At 43.3% G+C, this 23197-nt stretch overlaps 2 protein-coding genes across 2 annotated transcripts in view; both read left to right on the forward strand.

Annotated features, from left to right (window-relative positions):
• LOC310861189 (chemerin-like receptor 1) overlaps positions 1-23197 on the forward strand; it is a 173355-nt gene that overhangs the window by 84720 nt on the left and 65438 nt on the right. The gene's annotated exons all lie outside the window — the stretch shown is intronic.
• Positions 1-23197, forward strand: part of LOC310861270 (metabotropic glutamate receptor 7-like) — a gene marked incomplete at both ends in the record, with an annotated part of 128553 nt that overhangs the window by 63209 nt on the left and 42147 nt on the right. Inside the window, one exon of the mRNA XM_083768668.1 lies at positions 7725-7929. Within this exon, the coding sequence (XP_083624794.1) occupies positions 7725-7929 (205 nt within the window). The remainder of the gene's footprint in view (positions 1-7724; positions 7930-23197) is intronic.

Raw genomic sequence — 23197 nt, forward strand, 5'->3', positions numbered from 1 at the left:
ATGTGCCGAGCTACGCGCTTTGAACGCGCTTGTAGATCTGCTATTTTTTTTTAATCGTGAAAATGTGGCACACATCTTTGAATAGCCAGATATATTCTTTCAGAGTGAACGTTTTTAACTCTATGACATGAAATATTATTATATTAAGCACCACTGGCACTGATAAAGAAACATAGGCATTTCAGAAAACTGTCAGCATTTAGAAGATCTTTTTTTTATTTCGACGTCAGGTTAAAGCAAGTCTAAAATACCCTTTTTTCCCCTATTGATTCCAAATGACTGGCCATGGGGTCTATTTGAAGAATTGCCCCTGTAGTCTAGTTTCACCAGCAGCCCCGATAGCATAGTCCATATCGACGCTTAATTTAAGTGTTTCAAATGTTGGTCTACCTCCAAACTGACGAGACCTAAACAAAAAATCTGTAGATTAATCTAACATTCTAACAAACTGATGAGACCTAAAACCCAGTGCAGTAGATTAATTGAACATTCCTAGGCTAGTGTTTTCTGCCAACTGCACATATGAGCACTTTGTATTACCACCTATTGCACTGTGGCATTTCACCAGTTGTGGAAAGTACATCTACAGTACTTAAGTAAAGTAATTTTTTGAGGTATTTGTACTTTGTTTGTAGAGTTTTTTCAATTTACATTTCGGCCATTTGCAAAATAGCAGATGTACAAGCTCACAGTACATTCTGATGCATTGTGGGTAGATCTGCTATTTTCATAATATATACAAGCTCACAGTACATTCTGATGCATTGTGGGTAGATCTGCTATTTTCATAATATATATATATACTAGAATTTCGCGGCCGCTCATCCCAGAGTTACTTTGCCGCGCACTATGGGAAGAAGGAAATTGCGGGAGTTGACTCCACATGTAGTAACGGATGGGTTATTAGTTATTATTATGTGTCCTTATTAGTGTAGTGTAGTGTAGTCAACAGGTTATGGCTCATACACACTGCCCGGTATTTCCTCCGATTATGCTGTCGGGAGCATTTTTGGCGCTGGCCGACAAAACCGCTGATCTGACGTTAAGCGGTGCCCAAAAGGTAGATCAGGATCTACCAGTATAGATCACAAAGGCTTTGCAGTTAGACCACATGACATGGCCCTAAAAATATATATAATTTGAATATAAAAAACGATTTTTGCATCTGCTGCTTGAGATGACCTGAGATGACTTGATTGATTGACATCAAAAAGGGCCTGTTGCGTACAATCATCAGTAGCAAAGTCAAATACCAAAAATAAAAACCCTACCATTTCCATTCCCCCCCCCCTCTATTTCCCATTCCATGTGCGTTTGTCTTATAGTTCTCTGGCCTCACACACACACACACACACACACACACACACACACACACACACACACACACACACACACACACACACACACACACACACACACACACACACACACACACACACACACTGTTCAGATTTACAGCTTGCTACGATTTCTTTGCTAATTGATAACATATCGTGCTACCTATCCCTCTGAAAGGGAAAACAACTTCACACAGGGTCAAACGTATTTACTCGAATCTCCGGTCTTTCGCAATCTAAATAACATTACTCATGTGTCTTTATATACTTTTATTATATTTCATAAACATACATTTAAACACAATGAGCTGGTGCTCTTTTAGATTGGGTTAGTTGGTCTTTGGTTAGACTTTTGATTGAATGATGAGACAGAATACATAATACATTTGTCAGTTTACAGGTTTACAATACAACACATAGATAGCATTATTCATAGTTATTGCATGAATTCATATTTACCATTGGTCAATGTGAGGCTGCGTTTGGTCGCCGTGCAGTGTAATACAGGGCTTGTTCATCGTGCATGTACACGAGGTTGTGGATTCATCTTGGTTGTTTAATTTGAATCTGGTCCAAGGGGACACACGCTAGGTGATTTAAACCCTCTGTTCTATTAGACCTCCCTCCAGGGTGGGTCTAACCCCTCTGGCTTCAGCTCTCCCTGTGATTGGCTGTTTGCAGCCCCAGGAAGCATTTGTCCCAGGAAGTGAACCACTCAGCCATTGGTCAGCTTACAGCTTTCCCCATGTGCTGATTGTGTGCCCACCATGCTCTATAGGGACAGTGGACTGGAGATGTGTCCACGGCACCCCCGCTGTGTCAGTTGGCCTGTGAGAGAAAGCTGGTGGCTTCCCCCTATTTTATGGCTGGTGTCCTATTTCACACCTCTTTGTCTCAGTAAAGTCAGGGCTCTGGGTCACAGGCCTATAGTGACAGTTTTGTACTGAGAAGTATTGGCAGATTTTGCAGTGCACATTTTATTAATAGGAACCCAACGCTGAGCGTCATACTCAGCGCCACACACACACACACACACACACACACACACACACACACACACACACACACACACACACACACACACACACACAGTATTGGGAACAAATTGCACTTGAAGTACAGTACAGTTGAAAATAGCAGATCTACCAGCTCACAATGCATAATCATGTAACATATTCTGTTTCTCACACACACACACACACACACACACACACACACACACACACACACACACACACACACACACACACACACACACACACACACACACACACACACACAGAGAATTGACATCAAAATGTACTTTACAGTTGAAAATAGCAGATCTCCAAGCTCATGATGCAGCAACACAGCAGATCTCCAAGCTCATGATGCAGCAACACAAACGTCCAACATAGATAAAAGTAATTACTCACCTACTGCTGCAGGTCCATAAATAATCCCAGTGTTGTTCAAGATGCATAATAATGATTGTCGCGTGGTTTAGCGACGACTACCACAGTCCACATACCACTATGAGAGGAGAACGACACACACGTGCGACTACACACACACACGTGCGATACCGCACGCACGCAGCACACGCAGCATTGATGTGTGTTGCTACGAAGCAGCATTGTGTTGCTACGTGCGATACCGCACGCACGCAGCGCACGCAGCATTGTGTTGCTACCTTAGAGTATATACTCTAAGGTTCCCTGGTATAGATGATTATATATACTATGACTGACAGAGAGCCATAACGGACATAGAGGAGAAATATCCATATTGCTATTCCTCGCTCTAAACTGAATCTGGATTTCCCCCCCCAATTGACAATCTCCACAAGAAGAGACAGCGTAAGAAAAGATCCTCTGGCCCAGGCCGTAGCGTAACGGTCTGGGCACCGGACTGGTGATCCAGTCGCGGTGTGCCGCGGGTTCGACTCCCGAACCCGACACGGCCTTTACCGCATGTCATCCCCCCATCTCTCTCCTGTTTCCTGTCAGCCTACTATCTGTCCCTTAAAAAATCAATAAAAGGCGTAAGCCGCAAAAAAAAAATATCTTTAAGAAAAGATCCTCTGCCCCCCACCTCAACCCCCACCCTCCCTGACACCTGTTGTGTCTTCGTCTGGGCCGTGTTCGTCTCCACTGAACCCGCCATGATAACGCAGGACAATGAGGCAACGTGACATGACCTCCGGGAGATATGCCAAGAACACACTTACACAAACACATGGGAAATTAACTTTCCACCGAACTGTTCTCATGGACACACATGTCTTTACACACAGCCGCCTTCTACCCCCGCGCAGCTCATCCCTTCGATGGCTTGCGTAGGAAGAGAGCTTTTTTTATGCCTGGCCCAAGCCCCCCGCCACCCCCACCCAGAAACGTGCCTGCACAGCCGAGTATTATCATCTTACTCCCCTCTATGCTTCCCCCCCCCCCACCCCTATTTTCTTTTTTTCTATGATGTAAAGAGAAGTTTGTGGCGGAGCGACTTATGTTGCTGCGGCTCGTGCACTCAGCACATCGAAATTTCATTTTTCTGCTGTTCACAGTTGTAAAAATGACAAATACAACCTATCTATCTATCTATCTATCTATCTATCTATCTAGAACCGAGGACAGTAATTACAACATGACATAAATTACTGTTTTTCAGTTTGGGGGGATTTAGTTTCCATTCTGTTTGTGACTTTGGTTCCTTTTATCACGTTAAACATGTCAAACGCTTGTCCTCTTCAGGCAGACCGGAAGAATCCCAAGCTTCCATAACAGCAAACACAAACGCTGTAAAACTGCAATCCATTTTCAACCTTTTCATATCAGAAGGGAGATTTATTTATATATTTATTTTCTCTCCATTGAAAAGCTTTTTGAAGTCACAGCGCTCTCCGCTCACAGCTCTCGCAGCTGGAAGGTTATTGTGTGCGTGTGCGTGAAAAAAAACAGGCTGAAATGTCAGCTTGGATTGCTGGTGACCTCTCCCATGGCTTCACGCCGCTCGCTCTCAGACGGTCGTTGTGTCCGTCGCGGGACAGCGATGGACGTCGTCCACCTCGAACCCCCTGACCGGGTCAACGTCGTCCCCTCTGATCCCTCATCACCGCCATGCGAGGGATGAGGAGGAGGAGGAGGAGGAGGAGGAGTAATAAAAGGATAGAGACCGAACCGGAGCGTTAGCCCCCCCCCCCCCCCCGTCCCCGTCCCCCGCTATTAATTTACTAACTGGTGAAATAAAATAAATATATATTTTTGTAAAGATTTGAACAAATACTGTATATCTTCCTCCTTATAATTATGATGATCATGTTTTAGGGTGGAAAACGAATCATGGCACTTTAAATGTAAAAATGACCCCCGCCGTCTAATATTGAACCAGTTCAAAGTGTTTACACTGGAAATGAATTGGTTCAGAATTCAGAAAGTTGGTTCGGAACTGGAACCAAAAAATGTCTGCCGGTTCTTCCGTGAAATCGTTCCAAAGAATCTAGAAAGGAACCAGTTCTAGAAGCAAGGTTTTTTGGGTGTAAAAGGGGCCTGTGAGTGTTGGGTTGGAGTTAATTTTGGCCTCTGCTTTACTTCAATTCATTGATTATTTTTGTATTGTGTGGATTATTCTTCATTCGCTGCAAATACATCAAATATAAATAAAATACAAATAAATAAATCACCTTGTATTCCAGACATCACAGGCTGAGTAAACCCTAAACCGTTCAAACAATGTCATTAATAAATGCAAATAAATACATCTCCTTGTAGTCCAGACATCACTGAGGCTGATGATGCAATTACCTTCTTTTCCCATATTGGGTTTTTGGGTGAAAACAAGCTTTATTCAAAGCCCATAACTAAAGTAGTGTTGATCGCGGTTACAAAGTTTATGTTTCGGGTGAATTAAAATATGATCGCGGGACACTTTACACTTTGACGTTCTTAATTAAGAGAGAGAGAGAGATATCTTAGTCCCTGCACATAGTACTTTTTTCACCATTGCTGGTATAATCCATCCTACTTCCAGTTAATTTTTCAAGTGACTGAATTCAACTTCCATATTATGCTAAGCTTACCACTTAAATCTGTGCAGGTCTCCACTTTCTAAATGTGCCATGTACATTTGTATATTTAAAATAAAAGTATAAATCCGGCGGAGGTTGTACATAGTTCATTCAAGCAGGACACAGACCTTTACGGAGGCCGGTGGTGAAAGGCCAACGCACTGGAGGGAGGAGATGAGGCGGCGTGGAGTCACCAAAGCAGAGTGGCGTACCAAAGTTCACTGTGATCCTCGTCGTCAGAAATATGTGACCGTCTCAGACTCCTGGGCAGAAAGATGTGACCGATGAATCTATATCCTCGTGGTCTCAGAAAGACGTGACCGTCTCAGACTCCTGGGCAGAAAGATGTGACCGATGAATCTATCCTCATGATCTCAGACTCCTGGGCAGAAAGATGTGACCGATGAATCTATCCTCGTGGTCTCAGACTCCTGGGCAGAAAGATGTGACCGATGAATCTATATCCTCGTGGTCTCAGACTCCTGGGCAGAAAGATGTGACCGATGAATGGCAGCGTACAGTGTCAATGTCAGTGTACAATGTCTGGCGGTGCTTACCGTCTGAGTGTGCATCGCTCCGCCCTTAATATCACCCAATCTGACTCTTTTGGCTACAAATCACTTCTGTCTCACAGCAGCCGAGTGTTCTTGTCTCACAGTTGAGTCTATCTCTGCTTTTTTCCCCCCTCCATTTGGAAATACAAGATAGCAAAAGCACACACTACTTTTCCTACTATGCCCTTTCTGTGTGTAAGATCTGTTAAGTCTAGCAGAATGAGAATTCACAGACTAAACTAAAAACAAACTGAAGAAATGCAAACCGTCACCGTCTGGCTCCCTGCTACTTTTATGATTGATTTATTTATTTTTTATTTTTTATCCCACGATTTTGTAACTCATTTTTCACCCCTGTGTCAATCATCTAATGTGATCCTGGGCTCTACACACCCTCCACCAACCTAGTCCCCATATATGGGGGACAAGGGGAGAGCAACGGACTTGAACTCATGCTTCCTTCATGCCTGAGGGTCCAAGTTGCTCCTTTACACCTGACAGGGGGGAGTTTCCCTGGTTGGACGTAGCGCGTGGAAGGAACACGTTATTGCAACCAGTTCCTTTCCCCTCCATCAGGCGCCCCGGCTGGCCAGGGGGAGGCAGTTTAGTGACCAGGATCACTGCATGTTTTTTGTGAGGGTACCTACCCTAGGGGACACGGGGAGAACATGCAAACTCCACACAGAAAGGCCCTTTCGCCAACCCCGCCTTCGGGTATGGGCACTGATGACGCAGAGGAGGAAACACGCCGCCAGCACCCACAGCGTCACGAGCGGGAATCAAACCCAGGACCTTCTAGCTGTGAGGCGACAGCACTACCAACTGTGCCACCGTGCCCCTTTTATGATTGATTTTGAGGTTTCTCTTATCTTTAAATGGGCTGCAGCCCCTCGCTATCTCTCTGAGCTCCTGGAACACCTACAGTTCTACTGCTCTGAGAGATGCTGATAAGTTAAGGCTGGTCCAGCCCAAAACTAGCAAGAAAACCATTTGGTATCTGTAGCCCCCAGGCTCTGGAACATAACCTGTCCCTCCTTGCTAGATCTGCTTAGCCCATCCATTTTTTTTCTCTTTATTTGTAGCAGATCTTCAAGCTATATAACTAGGCTTACTAGTTGGTCTTTATACTGTTGCAAATCTTTGGTCTGAGCTAGGCTTAAAGTTGCTGCTAGCTCCATATTCTGGTAGCAATCATCTCTAGAGTGTTTGGTTCAGTAAAAATGATTTCTCCTCGTCTCTCTATAGAGTGTGTGTTCAGTAAAAGGGTATGTCAGTGTGTGACATCATCATCAAACCCGGAAGTTATGCAGGAATGCCTACTGACTGGCAAAAAACGACTTTCTGGCCTTGACAACCCATGCATCCAAACAGAAAATTTGGATCAAAATTATGCTGTATAGGACTTCTATATCTGGTTTGGAGTATTTTATTCTGTTTCCAAATGAACTGGAGAGACCAGGGAAACCCACAACCACTGCTACTATAGAAACGCGCCCAGTGAGAAACGTTCTGCGGTGAAAAAAAGGAGCAAATCTTTATTTAACAGTCAATTTGTAACGTATAGCGTTTGTTGGACGCTACATCACTACTTGGATCTAAAAATAGCTACACTACAGAAAACGCTACTTGGTTCAAAAGGAGCGACGCTACTGATAAATGTAGTTAAGCTATGTAGCGTCGCTACTTGTAGCTAGCTACTGCCCAACACTGAATATCTGTACAATGAAACTAGGAGTATAGAGTGCTATGTCTACATAATATGCTATTTGACCCCCCCCCCCGCCCCAGGCCAAGAGCGCATCGGCATCGACTCCAAGTACGAGCAGGAGGGCAAGGTGCAGTTTGTGATCGACGCGGTGTACGCCATGGCTCACGCCCTCCACGCCATGCACAGAGACCTGTGTCCCGACCACCCGGGGGTCTGCCCCCAGATGGAGACCGCCGAGGGCAAGACGCTGCTCAAGTACATCCGCAACGGAAGCTTCAACGGTGAGTGGCACGCTCCTCAGACCAGATCTCTCTAGGTGGTCCTCAGACCAGCTCTGTCTAGGTGGTCCTCAGACCAGCTCTGTCTAGGTGGTCCTCAGACCAGCTCTGTCTAGTCTAGGTGGTCCTCAGACCAGCTCTGTCTAGTCTGTTGGTAACATGTACACTCTTGCTGGTGTTAAGTACTGCACGCAGCATTCTGGTGTAGCACCCGTCTAGAGAACAGATACGCTACCATTACAGGGATGTGCTGTGGATTTTTTAACTAGTGGGGCTATGTATCGCGCGCACACGCTCGCAAGCGATCACTAATTGAAATAACCTCTTTAATGTAGGCCTATTTGTTAACCCACATCAAATTGTATTCTATTTACTTGCATAATAGGGAAACGTTTGTGTTATGCATTTACCTTGCAAACGTAACCTCTGTAATTTAATTGGTTCATGAATCCATTAGCCACTGTTATCCAACTCTTTAGACTGCTTCAGACAAACCCAGACATTTTTATTTCCAGGGGAAAAAAAAAAGTCTGCGACCGAGTCCACTTCAATTCGGCATAGAGTATCGATAACTCTCTGCTGATTTCTGATCATCTGCAGTTCTGCACATTTGTTAAATAGTAGATTGACACAATGGACCGTCACCATTGATATGCATATTAATTTAATGTTGGTCATTTCTGTTATTTCAAGCTGTGACACTCGATCGGCAGGTTGTGTTAGCGAATTGTGGAAACTGAATGGCTGTGCGGGCTTGCGTGCATCGATCTTCAAAACTACCAGGGTGACTCTGTAGTCTCTGTCTGTCTGTCTGTCTGTCTGTCTGTCTGTCTGTCTGTCTGTCTGTCTGTCTGTCTGTCTGTCTGTCTGTCTGTCCCCACACACACACACACACACACACACATCACATCACACCGTGGTTTGAACATTAATCTTGAGTGTTTTTGCTTCCAAACTCTCCCATGTCGCCATGGAGACGGGCCAAAGCCTTCTAAAGCATGGTTTCATATTTAGTCACAGAAGCGTGAGCGGAGCAGAGCATCATTAGGCCGTGTGGTGAGGTCCCTTTTCGTTCAGGTCCGTTCCCACGGAAGGGGGACTACACAATTTTTTCTCCATAAACGAGATTTATAGGTAGACAGTCTAAATAAAAAAGTTCTACTCGTCCGACGCTGCAGTTATTTTATAATCCGCGATCTAATACGGGACTATTTCTTACAAGGCGTAATAATATGTGCAAGGGGATTGGTGTGGTTTTGGTCACGTGGACCAATCGCGTAGCCGCTTTATTCCCTTGAGTATGCGCGTAACGTCTTCGTATGCGGAAGAACTTTTTGTTGTCCATAGCAACCTAGCAACTCACTGTTGCGACGCTGTTTTCATTCTCTAAACTGGGAAAATGGGAAAGAGCCGTTGTGCGATTGACTGTACAAACAGATTAAAAAAGAACTCGGAGCTATCCTTTTACAGACTGCCGAAATGTAAAGAAAAAAGAAGTAAATGGATCGCTGCACTTCGCCGATGTAGTCATGTTTCAGGGCTACATGGATTTGGGGGTGCCACTTTCACTTTGTGTCAGGTATGTTGCTTTTTTTGTAAAACCATACGTTCAATGTAAAAGGGCCTTTTCACACAATGTCCCGTTTTAAACGAACCTAACGGAGTTCTCTTCTTGTGGACCAATTAGTGGATTAACATAGTCCGTTACCCGGAAAGAGATCTGGTCAGGAGTAATTACTCATCAACATGTTACGTGAGTCCGTGGAAAGACTTTAATGTTAATGTTCTTATTGATCAACACACCCTGCAGTTACTGAATGTTAAGTCTCCATGGTTTCCCTCAGAATATCGTATGACACTGATTTATATGACACATTAAGAGTCCACTGATAACCACTACAGTGGTTTAATATCAAACTTTTTTTGTTTGTTTTTTTCAAGGACCCACATAACGTTTGATTGTTATTGCACAAATGGACTTACTCTGAGAGTGTACGAATGGAACCAAATGGACCCATAGTGTCAGAGTTACAGACCTGCATGTGTCCATTTGTACACTCAGGCTGTAAGGGTCCATTTGGTTCCATCTCTCAGAGTTACAGACCTGTAAGGTCCATTTGGTTCCTAAGAAGGGTCCAATGGGGTCCATTGGTTCCATTTGTACACAGTTACAGACATGCAGGCTAATCCTCTCTCACTCTAATGCCAGACTGGCATTAGAGTGAGACACTGGCATTTCCAGTGTGTGCCAGTGGTCACCCTTAGCACCCGTGGTTAAAGCTGCCTACCCCTGCTCTACACCAACAATGTTGTGAGCTTGTAGATCTGCTATTTTCTGCAAATGTTCCCTCCAGAATAGGGATGCTATTGTTCCAGTGGTTAATGTAAAAAAATAATCTCACAATGATTTGGCAGCCCCGTCCCGGATGAGTTTGTTTTGAGGCTGATGTCTGAAACAGGACATATGTGAAAACACCCCATATATGTAAACAAATTAATATCATATTTCTAGTAAATGTTTTTGTTGTTTTTGTTATTTAAGGGGAAAAGAGTGATGATCCTCTACATCCTGACTACGTGCCAAGGTTATTTGGTTTCACCTCCATCACTGATCGAAGTACAGCAGAGGTACAGACTGTTGTTGAAGTCCCAGGCATTGGGCAGACAGAGGAAACACAAAATGACATTGCCTCATTACATGAACAGATTAAATCTTTAAATGCTGAATGTCAATCACTTAGGGATAAAGTCAACAAATTAGAAAGTGAGTTGAAACATCGTACTCTTGATCCTTCAGAATTTGATGACAGCAAAATGAAATTCTTCACAGGACTTTCATGTTGTTGTTCAATTTTGTGTCACCAAGTTTACCACCTCCTGCAAAACAGTCACTTAGTGATACTCAGAGACTTCTGCTTACACTGAGGAAGCTGCGCCTCAATCTGTCTGAGGAACTTTTAGGTTACCTCTTTGGCATTCTTTGAGTCAACTGAGGTAAGCCAAGCAGGTTCATCTTGGCAGCAGTTTTAACCTTGACCAGTCAACTTTCAACACACTGAGCAAATATGTGTGCTACCTGTATGGCCAATCATCTGCCAAAAACGTGAATGATGCAAGGTACAAATCATTCTGTACGGCATCATCAGCTTTGCCAGAACTGTACATTCCCCCAACAAGTGATGCTCTCCACCAACATTGCAAAAGGGCAAACTACCAAGCAGCAGTGATGAGACGTTCTCTGACTAGTAGGATGTGTGCTCCTTCACCCATTGGCAGTGGATGGGTCATGGAGGATGGGGAGTTAACAGTACAATGGATGACTAGAAATCCTGCCCCTGATAGTGTGTTGCAGGTAGTCCACTGTAATTGCAAAAAAAGCAAATGTGAGACTGAAAGATGTTCATGTATGTCTGCAAAACTGTTTTGCACTGATTTATGTCACTGCCAGGACTGTGAAAATGTGTCAAAGGAAACAGAAGAAAGAGGTAGGCCTACATGGGATGATGACTCTGATGAAAGTGATAGGGATGAGTAACCCAACATGTTACCATGTAGGCCTACTACTTTTTTTTTTCAACAATTATTATGCATTTGTATGTTATTTTGTATTTTCAATTTTCATATATTTCCTTGGCCGGGGGGGTGGATGTACAGATGACAGATGCTGTGACCCTTTGCTGTGACCCACTTGTAAATAAATAAATGTTTCATACCATATGTTGTAATAATTCTGACCTCTACTACTTTAATTCTTAGTCTTGTCCATTTGTTGCATTATTCCAATTTAGGGGGCGTGGTAACATTTTGATAGATTTTCTGCCATGTTGGTCCAAGGTGCCCTGATTTTCTTTTCTACCTTTCATTACACATTAGGATGAGACATTTTCTATGTATGAAACATAAGCTCTTGACACAATTTACTGTGTAGGTTTCATTGTACTGTGTGGCAAACACTTAAGTTGAAGCATATTCTTTAACAAATATGCTACATTTCATGATATAAATTCACATATGACTGAGTAAACTAAAGGCACCAATACTTATGTCAGATGTTATGTATATGCATTTGACATTTGAGAAAAAAAAATTGTTGCCAAAAACACATTTTACAAGCAAAAACAGCAGCACACGATTTTCGTTTTTTGGTTATAAACTGTTTATACATTTATGGCTATAAAAAAAAAAACAGCAGGTTTTTATGAGTAGAACTTTTTACCCAAAGTCTAGAAGGGTATTATCTATGAAAAAATGCATTGAATGCGTAGTTCGCTTGACATGGGAACGAAACTCATTTTCTAAGCACTTTTTCATGGGTCCCAACACGGCCTACATGTACCACAATCCAATCTGTGTTCCTTTTTGAAGTGACACCTGGTTCATTTAAAATGTGTTCCCTTTGAAATAACACCGGGTTTATTTAATCTCTGTGTGCATCCTGCACATTACTTTTTGTCTTGTTCTGTGAACTAAGATTGAAAATGGAATCGTTAGAAATTCAGTCCGTCCGGGGGAAATAAAACATTTCTTCACTTTTCCTGAATAATTAATAAGTTAGAGAGGTGACTCAGATATATCAGTAAATACATCAGAAGAACAGCAGCCATTTAAGCGCCCACCATATACCAGAGGAATACATAGTCCATTACTGATCAGACGGGGGAACCGTATAGCTTAGGATAAAGTGGAATATCCACGATTCATCTTATTGATCCCTGCTCTAAGTGCTCCACCCACAGGTCTGCAATATGACATCCATACCCTCCTTGAAAGTCAAATGTTCCGTTCACCTAATATAAACCCAAGGTAGTTGTAATTAAATGTGTCTACAATCAGTGTTTTCTGCTGATTTATCAGTAGTCTGTGCTTAGAGAGCGTTAGTCTGGAGATCTGTCTCAGTTTCTATCTGAATAATTATTACATGCACATATAATCATTAAGCTTTATGTTTAAATCTCAAACTCTAACCCAGTAGATTTAATTTCCAAAGCCAAGTGAGTGACATAAAGAGCAATCAGAGTTGGTTAAATATCATCTCTGCAACTGAGAGTGCAGATTTTAATCTATTTCTGTACGATTTCCCTGAATCTGCACCCAGCGCACGTCTGAACCCTCACAGACTGTCTACCCGAGTTGAGCGTGCCTTTCCCCTGAAGTGAGTTAATACCTCTATAGTGCTGTTGGAATTGACCTGTTTTACTCCTACTAGTGGGTGTTGGAATAGACAGATATTGGATTGTGGAATCTCATTTTGGAGCTTTTCGAGTTTGACATTTTGACCACTGGCACCATCATGGATTTTTGCAGCCTGTCCGAATTTTGGACGTTGTCGCCTTTGGTAGCGACTGACTGACGGGTCAATCAATGAAGCCATGGCGTACGTAGACGCACGCACGCACACAGACACGCACGCACGCACACACCCCTAGACTCAAGGTGGCCTTGAGGGGGGGACGGGGGGGGACGGGACGGCGTGGTTTTGATCAGAATGCCGTGGTTTTGATCAGAATGGCGATGTTCTGTCCTAAGTTCTGACTTCAGCATGCATCTCGTTTGGAATATTAGCTTCTAAAGACGCGAGGTAGTAATTGAACATTTCACCTCAGCTTTTGGGGGGAAATTGAAGGTGGGGCTTTTCAGAGTAAAATCTCCCTCATCTGTTGGGCACTAACAGCACCTTTATTTTGAAGAAAAAAATCTGTCGCATAAAAAAGTGTTAAAAAAGTAATAATAATTTAAAAAAAAACATAAACTCTGTCTCCCATCATGCCCCTGTAACCCAACATGCCTTGCAGGGAAGTGGAGCATCCTCTCCACTTCCGTTTCGTCTTTATAGTCACGCAAATTTATCCTAATATAAATATCAGCGAAGGCGATGGTTTGTGTCGGCCAATCAAACAAGGCGATGCCTGTTGATCTCCTTTATATGGCAAACTGATCACCAGCACAATCCCTGTTCAGCTACACAGCAGACAGTGTGTTCACCTACACAGCAGACAGACAGTGTGTTCAGCTACACAGCAGACAGACAGTGTTCAGCTACACAGCAGACAGACAGTGTGTTCAGCTACACAGCAGACAGACAGTGTTCAGCTACACAGCAGACAGACAGTGTTCAGCTACACAGCAGACAGACAGGGTGTTCAGCTACACAGCAGACAGACAGTGTGTTCAGCTACACAGCAGACAGACAGTGTGTTCAGCTACACAGCAGACAGACAGTGTGTTCACCTACACAGCAGACAGACAGTGTTCAGCTACACAGCAGACAGACAGTGTTCAGCTACACAGCAGACAGACAGTGTGTTCAGCTACACAGCAGACAGACAGACAGACAGACAGACAGACAGACAGGGTGTTCAGCTACACAGCAGACAGACAGTGTGTTCAGCTACACAGCAGACAGACAGTGTGTTCAGCTACACAGCAGACAGACAGTGTGTTCAGCTACACAGCAGACAGACAGTGTGTTCAGCTACACAGCAGACAGACAGGGGGGAAAGAAAAGTGCATGTGTGAGTCCAGACAGTGACATTAGTCCATGAAGACCTGAGACCAGATTCTACAAATGTATTCTCAATCATGTCAAGGACCCCAAAAAATATATTGAATTGGCCGCCGACCCCCATCTGAAAATATGTAGTTCCAGGGAATCAGGGAACCACAGAAGCAAAGATAGGAGTTAAAACAGTGGCCGGTAGAACAGCTGGATGGGCACTGTGGGCTCCCCAGAGTTGGTGTCGAAGTGTCCTTGAGCAAGACTGAACCCCTAATTGCTCTCGATGTGCAGATTGGTGCCTTGCATGGTTTCTATGTAAAGCTGTAAGAGTGTGTGTGAATGGGTAAATGTAATGCACAATCTATGTAAAGCTGTAAGTGTGTGTGTGTGTTAAGGCTGTCCCCAAACATTCAAGGTTTGAATGTTCGCTCGTTAGGGTTGGCACTTGAATCTTAATTAATGGGCTTGAACCATTCGTTTTTTTAATATAATTTTTATTAATATATATATATATATATATATATATATATATATATATTTTTTTTTTGTTGTATTAACTTGAAAATATATCTCGGCGAGAATGCGATATGAACATGTAAAAAAAAGTAAGTTTCTAGTGCATTCCTGTCAGAAGTTCCCCTTATCCCCTTATTGTTCTGCTGTGCACATTCATTTGGTGATTGGAGACTGACGCGTCTCTCTCTCTCTCTCTCTCTCTCTCTCTCACTCTCTCTCACACACATACACTCACAAACACACACGCCAGCATGATCGCTTTTCTTACTAGCAGCCATAATATATTAGCATATGCTATCTAGCATGATAGCAAAAAGGAGTGAACTCTGATCATTGTTAAGCAAAACGGTCACGGAAGATCTGCTTTTTCCCTGTGCCCACTTCTTGTGAGTGTGGAAGAACACACTTTTGTTGCATTAGAGCAGGGTAAATATGAAGTTTTGCGCCACGGTATTGTGTTTATATTCCTCTTACATACCGGTAGGCTGTATGTTATTGTCGCAACAACACACGTTGTGTGTCTGAGTGAGGGGGCCTTCCAGAGCAAGGGGGCTTCTGACGGCGTCGCTTACTCGCTTCCCCTCTGTCAGAGGAGGAAGCAACGCGCAGCCGTCGGGAACCCCCCCAAACCGACTGCTCCCCCGCCCTTCCGAAAACTGCTACTCAGACGCTCTGATCGAGACGGTTATTTTTTTAATTAATTAGAAACAAATGGTCCGAATGTTCACTCGAAAATTCCTGCCGAAGTTCGAGTCCTAAAATAAGGGCTAGGGTACAGCCTTAGTGTGTGTGTGTGTGTGTGTGTGTGTGTGTGTGTGTGTGTGTGTGTGACCGCTTTTTGAGTAGTGCGAAAGGTGCCGTCCCCCCTCCCTTTTAATAGGCTCATAAATGTTAACAATCACTTCATCTCAGGCCTAAATGGGTTCAAACTGATCTAGACGGGATTTATGAAGACATTATTGCAATTCGCTGCAAGGAAAGCTGCTGCTTGTGAAGTTGTGAGTAACATCCGAGACGAGTACATTATATGTTATATTTATTAATAATCTCTTCTCTGAAGTGGGAACGGCAGCGACTCTCTCTCTCTCTCTCTCTCTCTCTCGCCACACGCCTGTCATAATGTTTAGCGCAGTGGTCAGCAGCAAGCTACACACGCTGTCGTTCACAGTGCATCCAATAACACCCGATGCCCTGAATGTGTGAATTACTTACCTTTCTGCTGCTCGTTTTCAGAAGAATTAATCCAAGGTTTGTCATATATGGTTTAAAGTAGGCATACACTTTAGCTGGTCAGTCAGTGTGTGCATAGTGCGAAGCACTACTGCTCTGCTGATTCAAATGATATGACCTAGATATGTCATAATGCACAACCCACTGGCAAGATAATTAGTTAGCCTATTTAGCAACACCCGTGTGAAATACCAATAGTATAATTTATAAAAGGCTTTCATGTAGCCTACTCTTAGGCTACATTTTGGGGTGTTAATTTAGTTATACTTGCAAATTGAAGGCCAAAATAAACATTAATTAATCAATTGATTAATTGATTAATGTTCGCACAGGGCCTCGCATTTTCCCCAGGCGTGTGTGTGTGTGTGTGTGTGTGTGTGTGTGTGTGTGTGTGTGTGTGTGTGTGTGTGTGTGTGTGTGTGTGTGTGTGTGTGTGTGTGTGTGTGTGTGTGTGTGTGTGTGTGTGTGTGTGTGTGTGTGTGTGTGTGTGTGTGTGTGTGTGTGTGTGTGTGTGTGTGTGTGTGTGTGAATAGATGAATGTAATGCACAATCTATATAAAGGTGTGCTCATGTGGATAAAGTGTCACTGATGCACGCGGCGTCACCACAAGTTACCAGCGTCAGTTTAGCCCATGTGCATCGTGCGGTCGACTGCAGGGGTTGAGTGCTCTCATGACATGGACATCTGCTACTACAGCAACAACACGGCACAGACTGTTTTTCCCTTCTGGCATCCATCCGTGTTTATGAGCTTTTATTTGATCTGTTATTCAAGTTAGGAACAACAACAACTCTGGGGTTTTCATAGATTTGATAATCCAAAGTGCTCCGCCATGAAAAACACAGCCCCCTAACAACACCATTCATTGTTGTTATTGTTGTCACTTTGAAACAGTCCATACGCCTTAATATCCATAGAGACTTCTCGTAAAATAGCAGAAAGTGCCTCAACTCGCCAGAATGAAATGGTCGAAATGGTCGAAATAAAACCTGTAAAAATCTGTAATCTGTAAAAATCGAGTTGAGGCAATTTCTGCTGGGCTTGGTCACATATGTCTTCTAGGTTGCTCAAATTAGATTCTAAATAATACCATTATTTTTACTTTAAAAGAAAATAACTCATGACTCCAACTGAGCTCAGCACCTTGCTGTTCTTGATTGTAGTTTAATATGCCTTTTGGTCCAGCGTGAGTCAGCTTCTTGTGGAGGAAGCGGAGAAGTTTTTTGAGATCCTCGGTACAGGAGGTGTCCTCAGGCCACCAATTAATGTTCACTAGCTTTTTTTGGCCATTAATTTTGCTGTGGCAGCTCTGACATTCCAACTAGAAGTGATTCAGCAAAAAGTTTAACTCTGTGTAGAGTTGGACACTAAGTGGTTCCATTGGTTCCCAAACTTTTCAGGTCGAGGCAAAAAGGGAGATTTAGACGTTTTGTCAGGGAAACTAGTGAAAATACCATTATGTGCAAGCTTGTGGATCGGATATTTTCACTACTTCTTAATTCTTATTTTTTTATTTTTTTGTATGTAATTTCTTAGATTTCTTTATTTGATTTCAAATTAATTTTTTTGATTAATTTTTTTAAATGTAGGAAAATAATTTAGTTTTGTACTGTTTTGTGACCCATAAGAATGTGTCCTTGACCCACAAATGAGCCACTGTTTGGGAAACAGTGCACTGAAGGTCCACGATCAGTACCATCTGCGTTTACAACTTTATCTCTGTTATTATTATCCTGTCGGACACAAACTTTCTCCATAACTTTTCTTTATCGTTTCCCCCCCCCCCCCCCCCCCCCTAAATGAATGCCCTGCAGTTGTACAAGCTCACTGCTACAGGCTTTAGTTTAGACATACTATTGGTCTGACTGTCATTAGACCGACAACCTATACCTCAAACCCTAACCTATACCAACCTATACCTCAAACCCTAACCTAACCCTAACCTATACCAACCTATACCTCAAACCCTAACCTAACCCTAACCTATACCAACCTATACCTCAAACCCTAACCTAACCTAACCCTAACCTATACCCTAACCCTAACCTATACCAACCTATACCTCAAACCCTAACCTAACCCTAACCTATACCAACCTATACCTCAAACCCTAACCTATACCTCAAACCCTAACCTATACCAACCTATACCTCAAACCCTAACCTAACCCTAACCTATACCTCAAACCCTAACCTAACACTAACCTATACCAACCTATACCTCAAACCCTAACCTAACCCTAACCTATACCTCAAACCCTAACCTAACCCTAACCTATACCTCAAACCCTAACCTAACCCTAACCTATACAAACCTATACCTCAAACCCTAACCTATACCAACCTATACCTCAAACCCTAACCTAACCCTAACCGCAAGCACGGGAGCAGCGCATATTCCACCGCATGTCCGACCGTTGTTTCCACATGTCGGTCCGTTGGTGTGTCTAATATGCGTGTGCATCCCCATGCTCACAACACCATGTTGCATCACAGCACATTGTGACCCAGTATTCTCCACGATCAGTACCAGCAATATCTCCATTTACAACTTCATCTCTGTTATTATTATTATTGTTGGCACTGTCGGACACAAACCTTCTCCATAACTTTTTTACCTTTTTTTTAAAATATTCCCCCCCCCTAAATGGTAAATGGTAAATGGTGCATTTATATAGCGCCTTTATCCAAGGCGCTTTTACATAGATTGTGCATTACATTCACCCATTCACACACACATTCATACACCGATGGCAGCGGAAACCATGCAAGGCACCAACTAGCACATCGGGAGCAATTAGGGGTTCAGTGTCTTGCTCAAGGACACTTCGACAGTAACTCTGGGGGAGCCCGGGTTCGAACTGGCAACCTTACGGTTACCATCCAGGCACTCTACCCCTGAGCCACCGGGGGGGCGTGTACAGTATGGCATCACACAGGGCTGTGTGGGGTCCATGGGGGCGTGTACAGTATGGCATCACACAGGGCTGTGTGGGGTCCATGGGGGCGTGTACAGTATGGCGTCACACAGGACTGTGTGGGGTCCATGGGGGCGTGTACAGTATGGCGTCACACAGGACTGTGTGGGGTCCATGGGGGCGTGTACAGTATGGCGTCACACAGGACTGTGTGGGGTCCATGGGGGGGGGGAAGTATGGCATCACACAGGACTGTGTGTGGGGTCCATGGGGGCGTGTACAGTATGGCATCACACAGGACTGTGTGGGGTCCATGGGGGGGGGGGGGGGAGAAGTATGGCATCACACAGGACTGTGTGTGGGGTCCATGGGGGCGTGTACAGTATGGCGTCACACAGGACTGTGTGGGGTCCATGGGGGGGGGGGGGAAGTATGGCATCACACAGGACTGTGTGTGGGGTCCATGGGGGGGGGGGAAGTATGGCATCACACAGGACTGTGTGTGGGGTCCATGGGGGCGCGTACAGTATGGCGTTACAAATCACTGATGTTTCATGGAGGTGAATGAGAGCACGGGGTCTCCATGGAAGTGTGGAATGTCACCTCTGTAACCATTTATACGTTCTGTTTCTCTGTGTGTGTTTGTTTGGGAAAACACGTATGTTGGCCTACTGTGATCACAGACCAGAGCAACAATTGGTGTGAGCCTTTCAAGGAAATCGTTGATTTGCTTGAAAGTAATTGTTGCAGAATCAAACTAGAACGTTTGGTCACAGACCACTAAATGGGCCTCTACCCTGTTCCTTTACCCTGTTCCTCTACCCTGTTCCAGGGTCGTGTGTGTGTGTGTGTTTTAAAATGCAAATATTTGAGCTCTTTTACTGAAGGCCCAGGATGAATTTATTTGTTCATTTGTTTGTTTGTTAGGGATCCAGAATTGTAAAGCATAAACCATGATGATGCCATCCTTATTTGTACTACTAAAATGTTGGCAGGGGGAAGATTTATTCTCTAACCTAAAAACGGCAGCGCAGAAATTACCTCAGCTCTCACATGCATATATACTGCCGATGGCAGCAAAACTGTCTGGAGTGTAAAAAACGATTTACAGTATTACACACTCAGAGCCTTTATTTTGTTGATTGTCATCTAAACAACGATTCCAACGCTGCTTTTCACCAGTGGTGGAAAGTAACTAAGTACATTTATTTAAGTAGGCTACTGTAGCCTACTTAAATACAATTCCGAGGTATTTGTACTTTTACTGTACCTGAGTATAATTGCCTTTTAAATTAATATTGAATTAATGTGTTGTGTGTCAATTTGTAAAACCTAGTTGCAACATGCTGTGTGCACACCATCTTTGAAAAAGGAAGGGATGTCCGCACACTGATTTGTAGCTCCCAGGAAAATCTTTATTGGTAACAAATCAGTGTACAGACAGCCCTTCCTTTTTCATTGTACATATTTTTGACCAGCACCTTCCTGTCGTATCCTGCACACCATCTTTCCCAGCTCCAAAATGATCATAGGATGTATTTACGGATAATACATAATACTACTAATAATGGCTGTGTGGTAGAAAATGACAAAACAACTAACTTGTTTACCCAATTGCGTTATAAAAACGATCATCCACCCTACAATTATCCTCATGAATATTCATTAAATGTGCAATAACCCATTCTGGGCGGGAACCCCTTTTGGTGTTTTAACCATTATTTTAAACTATCTATTGAAAAATAGCAGATCTACAAGTAGCTTGTAAATCAGCTATTTTTTTTAATCGTTAGAATGTGGCACAAATCTTTGAATATATTCTTTATATTGATAATCAATTTGAATTAAAAATAATCGATTTTTGTAGAAGATATTGAAATTAAGCCCTTTTCTTTAGAAATGTATAGCAAAAGTACCAGATCTACAAGCTCTTAGGTTAATCCTCTGCATGTATACATCATCACTTGGTCTAAATGCATCATATTGATGTATTTGACAACATAGTAATTGACAATTTGTGGCGCTCACCTCACCTCGCCTTGACATGGAGTCTAACCCAAAGAAAGCATTCTGCTTCACAAAGCCCCCCAAAAAGCAGCTTTGGTTTGTATTGTGTCTGAAGGGCCTTCCAGTTCTGTCGGCTGAAATTGGATTTTCTGATCTTCCCTTGTTCCACCGTACGGTGGATTCCTGCGGTGCCTGGCTGGCACATTTGTAGAATACTCAATGACAAAATGCCCTTGGACGAGAAAAAATGGAAAGGAACTGAAGGGAATCGCCGTGTGCCGGCCTTATAGGTCCGCAAGCTAGAACACCCTGAAACCTCTTGTCCTGGAACTCAAGGGAAGGGGAAAAACCCTGTTCCTGTTCCCAATACAATGTCCCCAAAAGCAGTTTGGACATAACGCCAGAGGTCTGTTCTCCACTCTTTTTATAGCCACAGCTATTACAGTGCTTAATTCCCAGGCCAAATGTCAGCCGGCTCCCCGTCCCTTTTTATTTATTTTGCATGAGGGAGCACCACTTGTGCCTTTGAGTAAAGCCTAATTTATACTTAGTTGCATGCCGGTGTGTCAGCGTGTAAACATAGCCGATCTACAAACTTGCAATTCATCGCATATAGTCAGGGGAAATAAAAAAACTAAATCTGTGAATGAATTCCTTACCAATACATTTCTTTCGTTTGTAGTCTAGTAGTAACACATCTGTCAAAGACTGAAATTAACTTTGCCTAAACTAAAAGGAGAATCTGTGTCAGCTGCTGAACGTTGGGTGGCTGCCATTTGTTTTGCATGAAAAATACATAGACCAGGTCATCACTTGTGAGGACGGCTATGCCGTTTTTAGCCCAAGGAGTGTTTTTTTTGTGCGAAACAAATACTCGCAATGGATTCAGAATAATGAAAAACCGCTAGTTTGAAACCTCACATGATACTTAAAGCAGTATATGGTTATGAATGGTACCCCAACTTTCATCAGCTGTCACAGATTCTCCTATATGGAAACTGAATGTCAGTCTTTGTGAGATGTGTTACTACACACCTTTACAAACACGTCTTTGTGAGATGTGTTACTACACACCTTTACAAACACGTTGTGAGATGTGTTACTACACACCTTTACAAACACGTTGTGAGATGTGTTACTACACACCTTTACAAACACGTTGTGAGATGTGTTACTACACACCTTTACAAACACGTTGGTGAAGAAATGTATTGGTAAGGAACAGGGACGTGCACACATAGACATCAAAGGGGGCTTCAGCCCCTGCCCACCCATCTGTAAAACAACTGCCCTCTCCAGACCACGAATGCAGCATTTGCTATGGTGGAAGAAATGCAGCATTCAGGAGAATTGCTTTTTTTCCCCGAAGTCTCCTGAACTTGAACACAGTATTTTGTGTTGAACAAATTTCTTTAGAAATCCATGTCGTATACATTGCATCTCCACTAGCTAAAGAGAGTTGCGCCCTGAAAATAGCTGATCTACAAGCTCTCAACGCGTCGCAGCGCGATGCGTTGTGAGCTTGTAGATCTGCTATTTTCGCTATTTTTGTCCAAAAGTGCCCTCTCCCTGACCCCTTGGCCTGATGGTCGGTGCAGGCTGTACGCTGTGTGTGTGGCAGTTACACTCACGCCTCATTGGGCGCTAGCTGTCCCCTTTTTTATTTTGTGGAAATGGCTGCCAGGATTGAGATAGATACACTAACACAATCTTCATTTCATCGCTAAACGGCACGCCATAATCGTGTTTCTGAAACGGACGACGCTGCCGACGCAGGAACATGATCTTGAGTCATCAACGTGATCCGCTTTGATTGGTTGACCAGGTTCGGTCGGATGCATGCATCTCATTTGATTGGTTAACCAGGTTTGGTCGGATGCATGCATCTCATTTGATTGGTTGACCAGCAATAGCAATTACAAGTGGGCATGTGAAATGCATTGTGCGTTAAAAGCCCACACACCTAACATTTTAGTCTAGTTTTAGTCAGCATACCTTATAGTCTTTATTTCGCTTTCGTCAGTGAAAAAGTTGACAAAATCAACACTGATCCATTTTGAGCACTTTTTTTGTTTGTTTTACAATATCAGCGTACATCTACTCCCCTC

The sequence above is a fragment of the Protomyctophum parallelum genome, assembly GCF_964188405.1.
Source record: "Protomyctophum parallelum genome assembly, chromosome: 7".
NCBI classification, from domain to species: domain Eukaryota; kingdom Metazoa; phylum Chordata; class Actinopteri; order Myctophiformes; family Myctophidae; genus Protomyctophum; species Protomyctophum parallelum.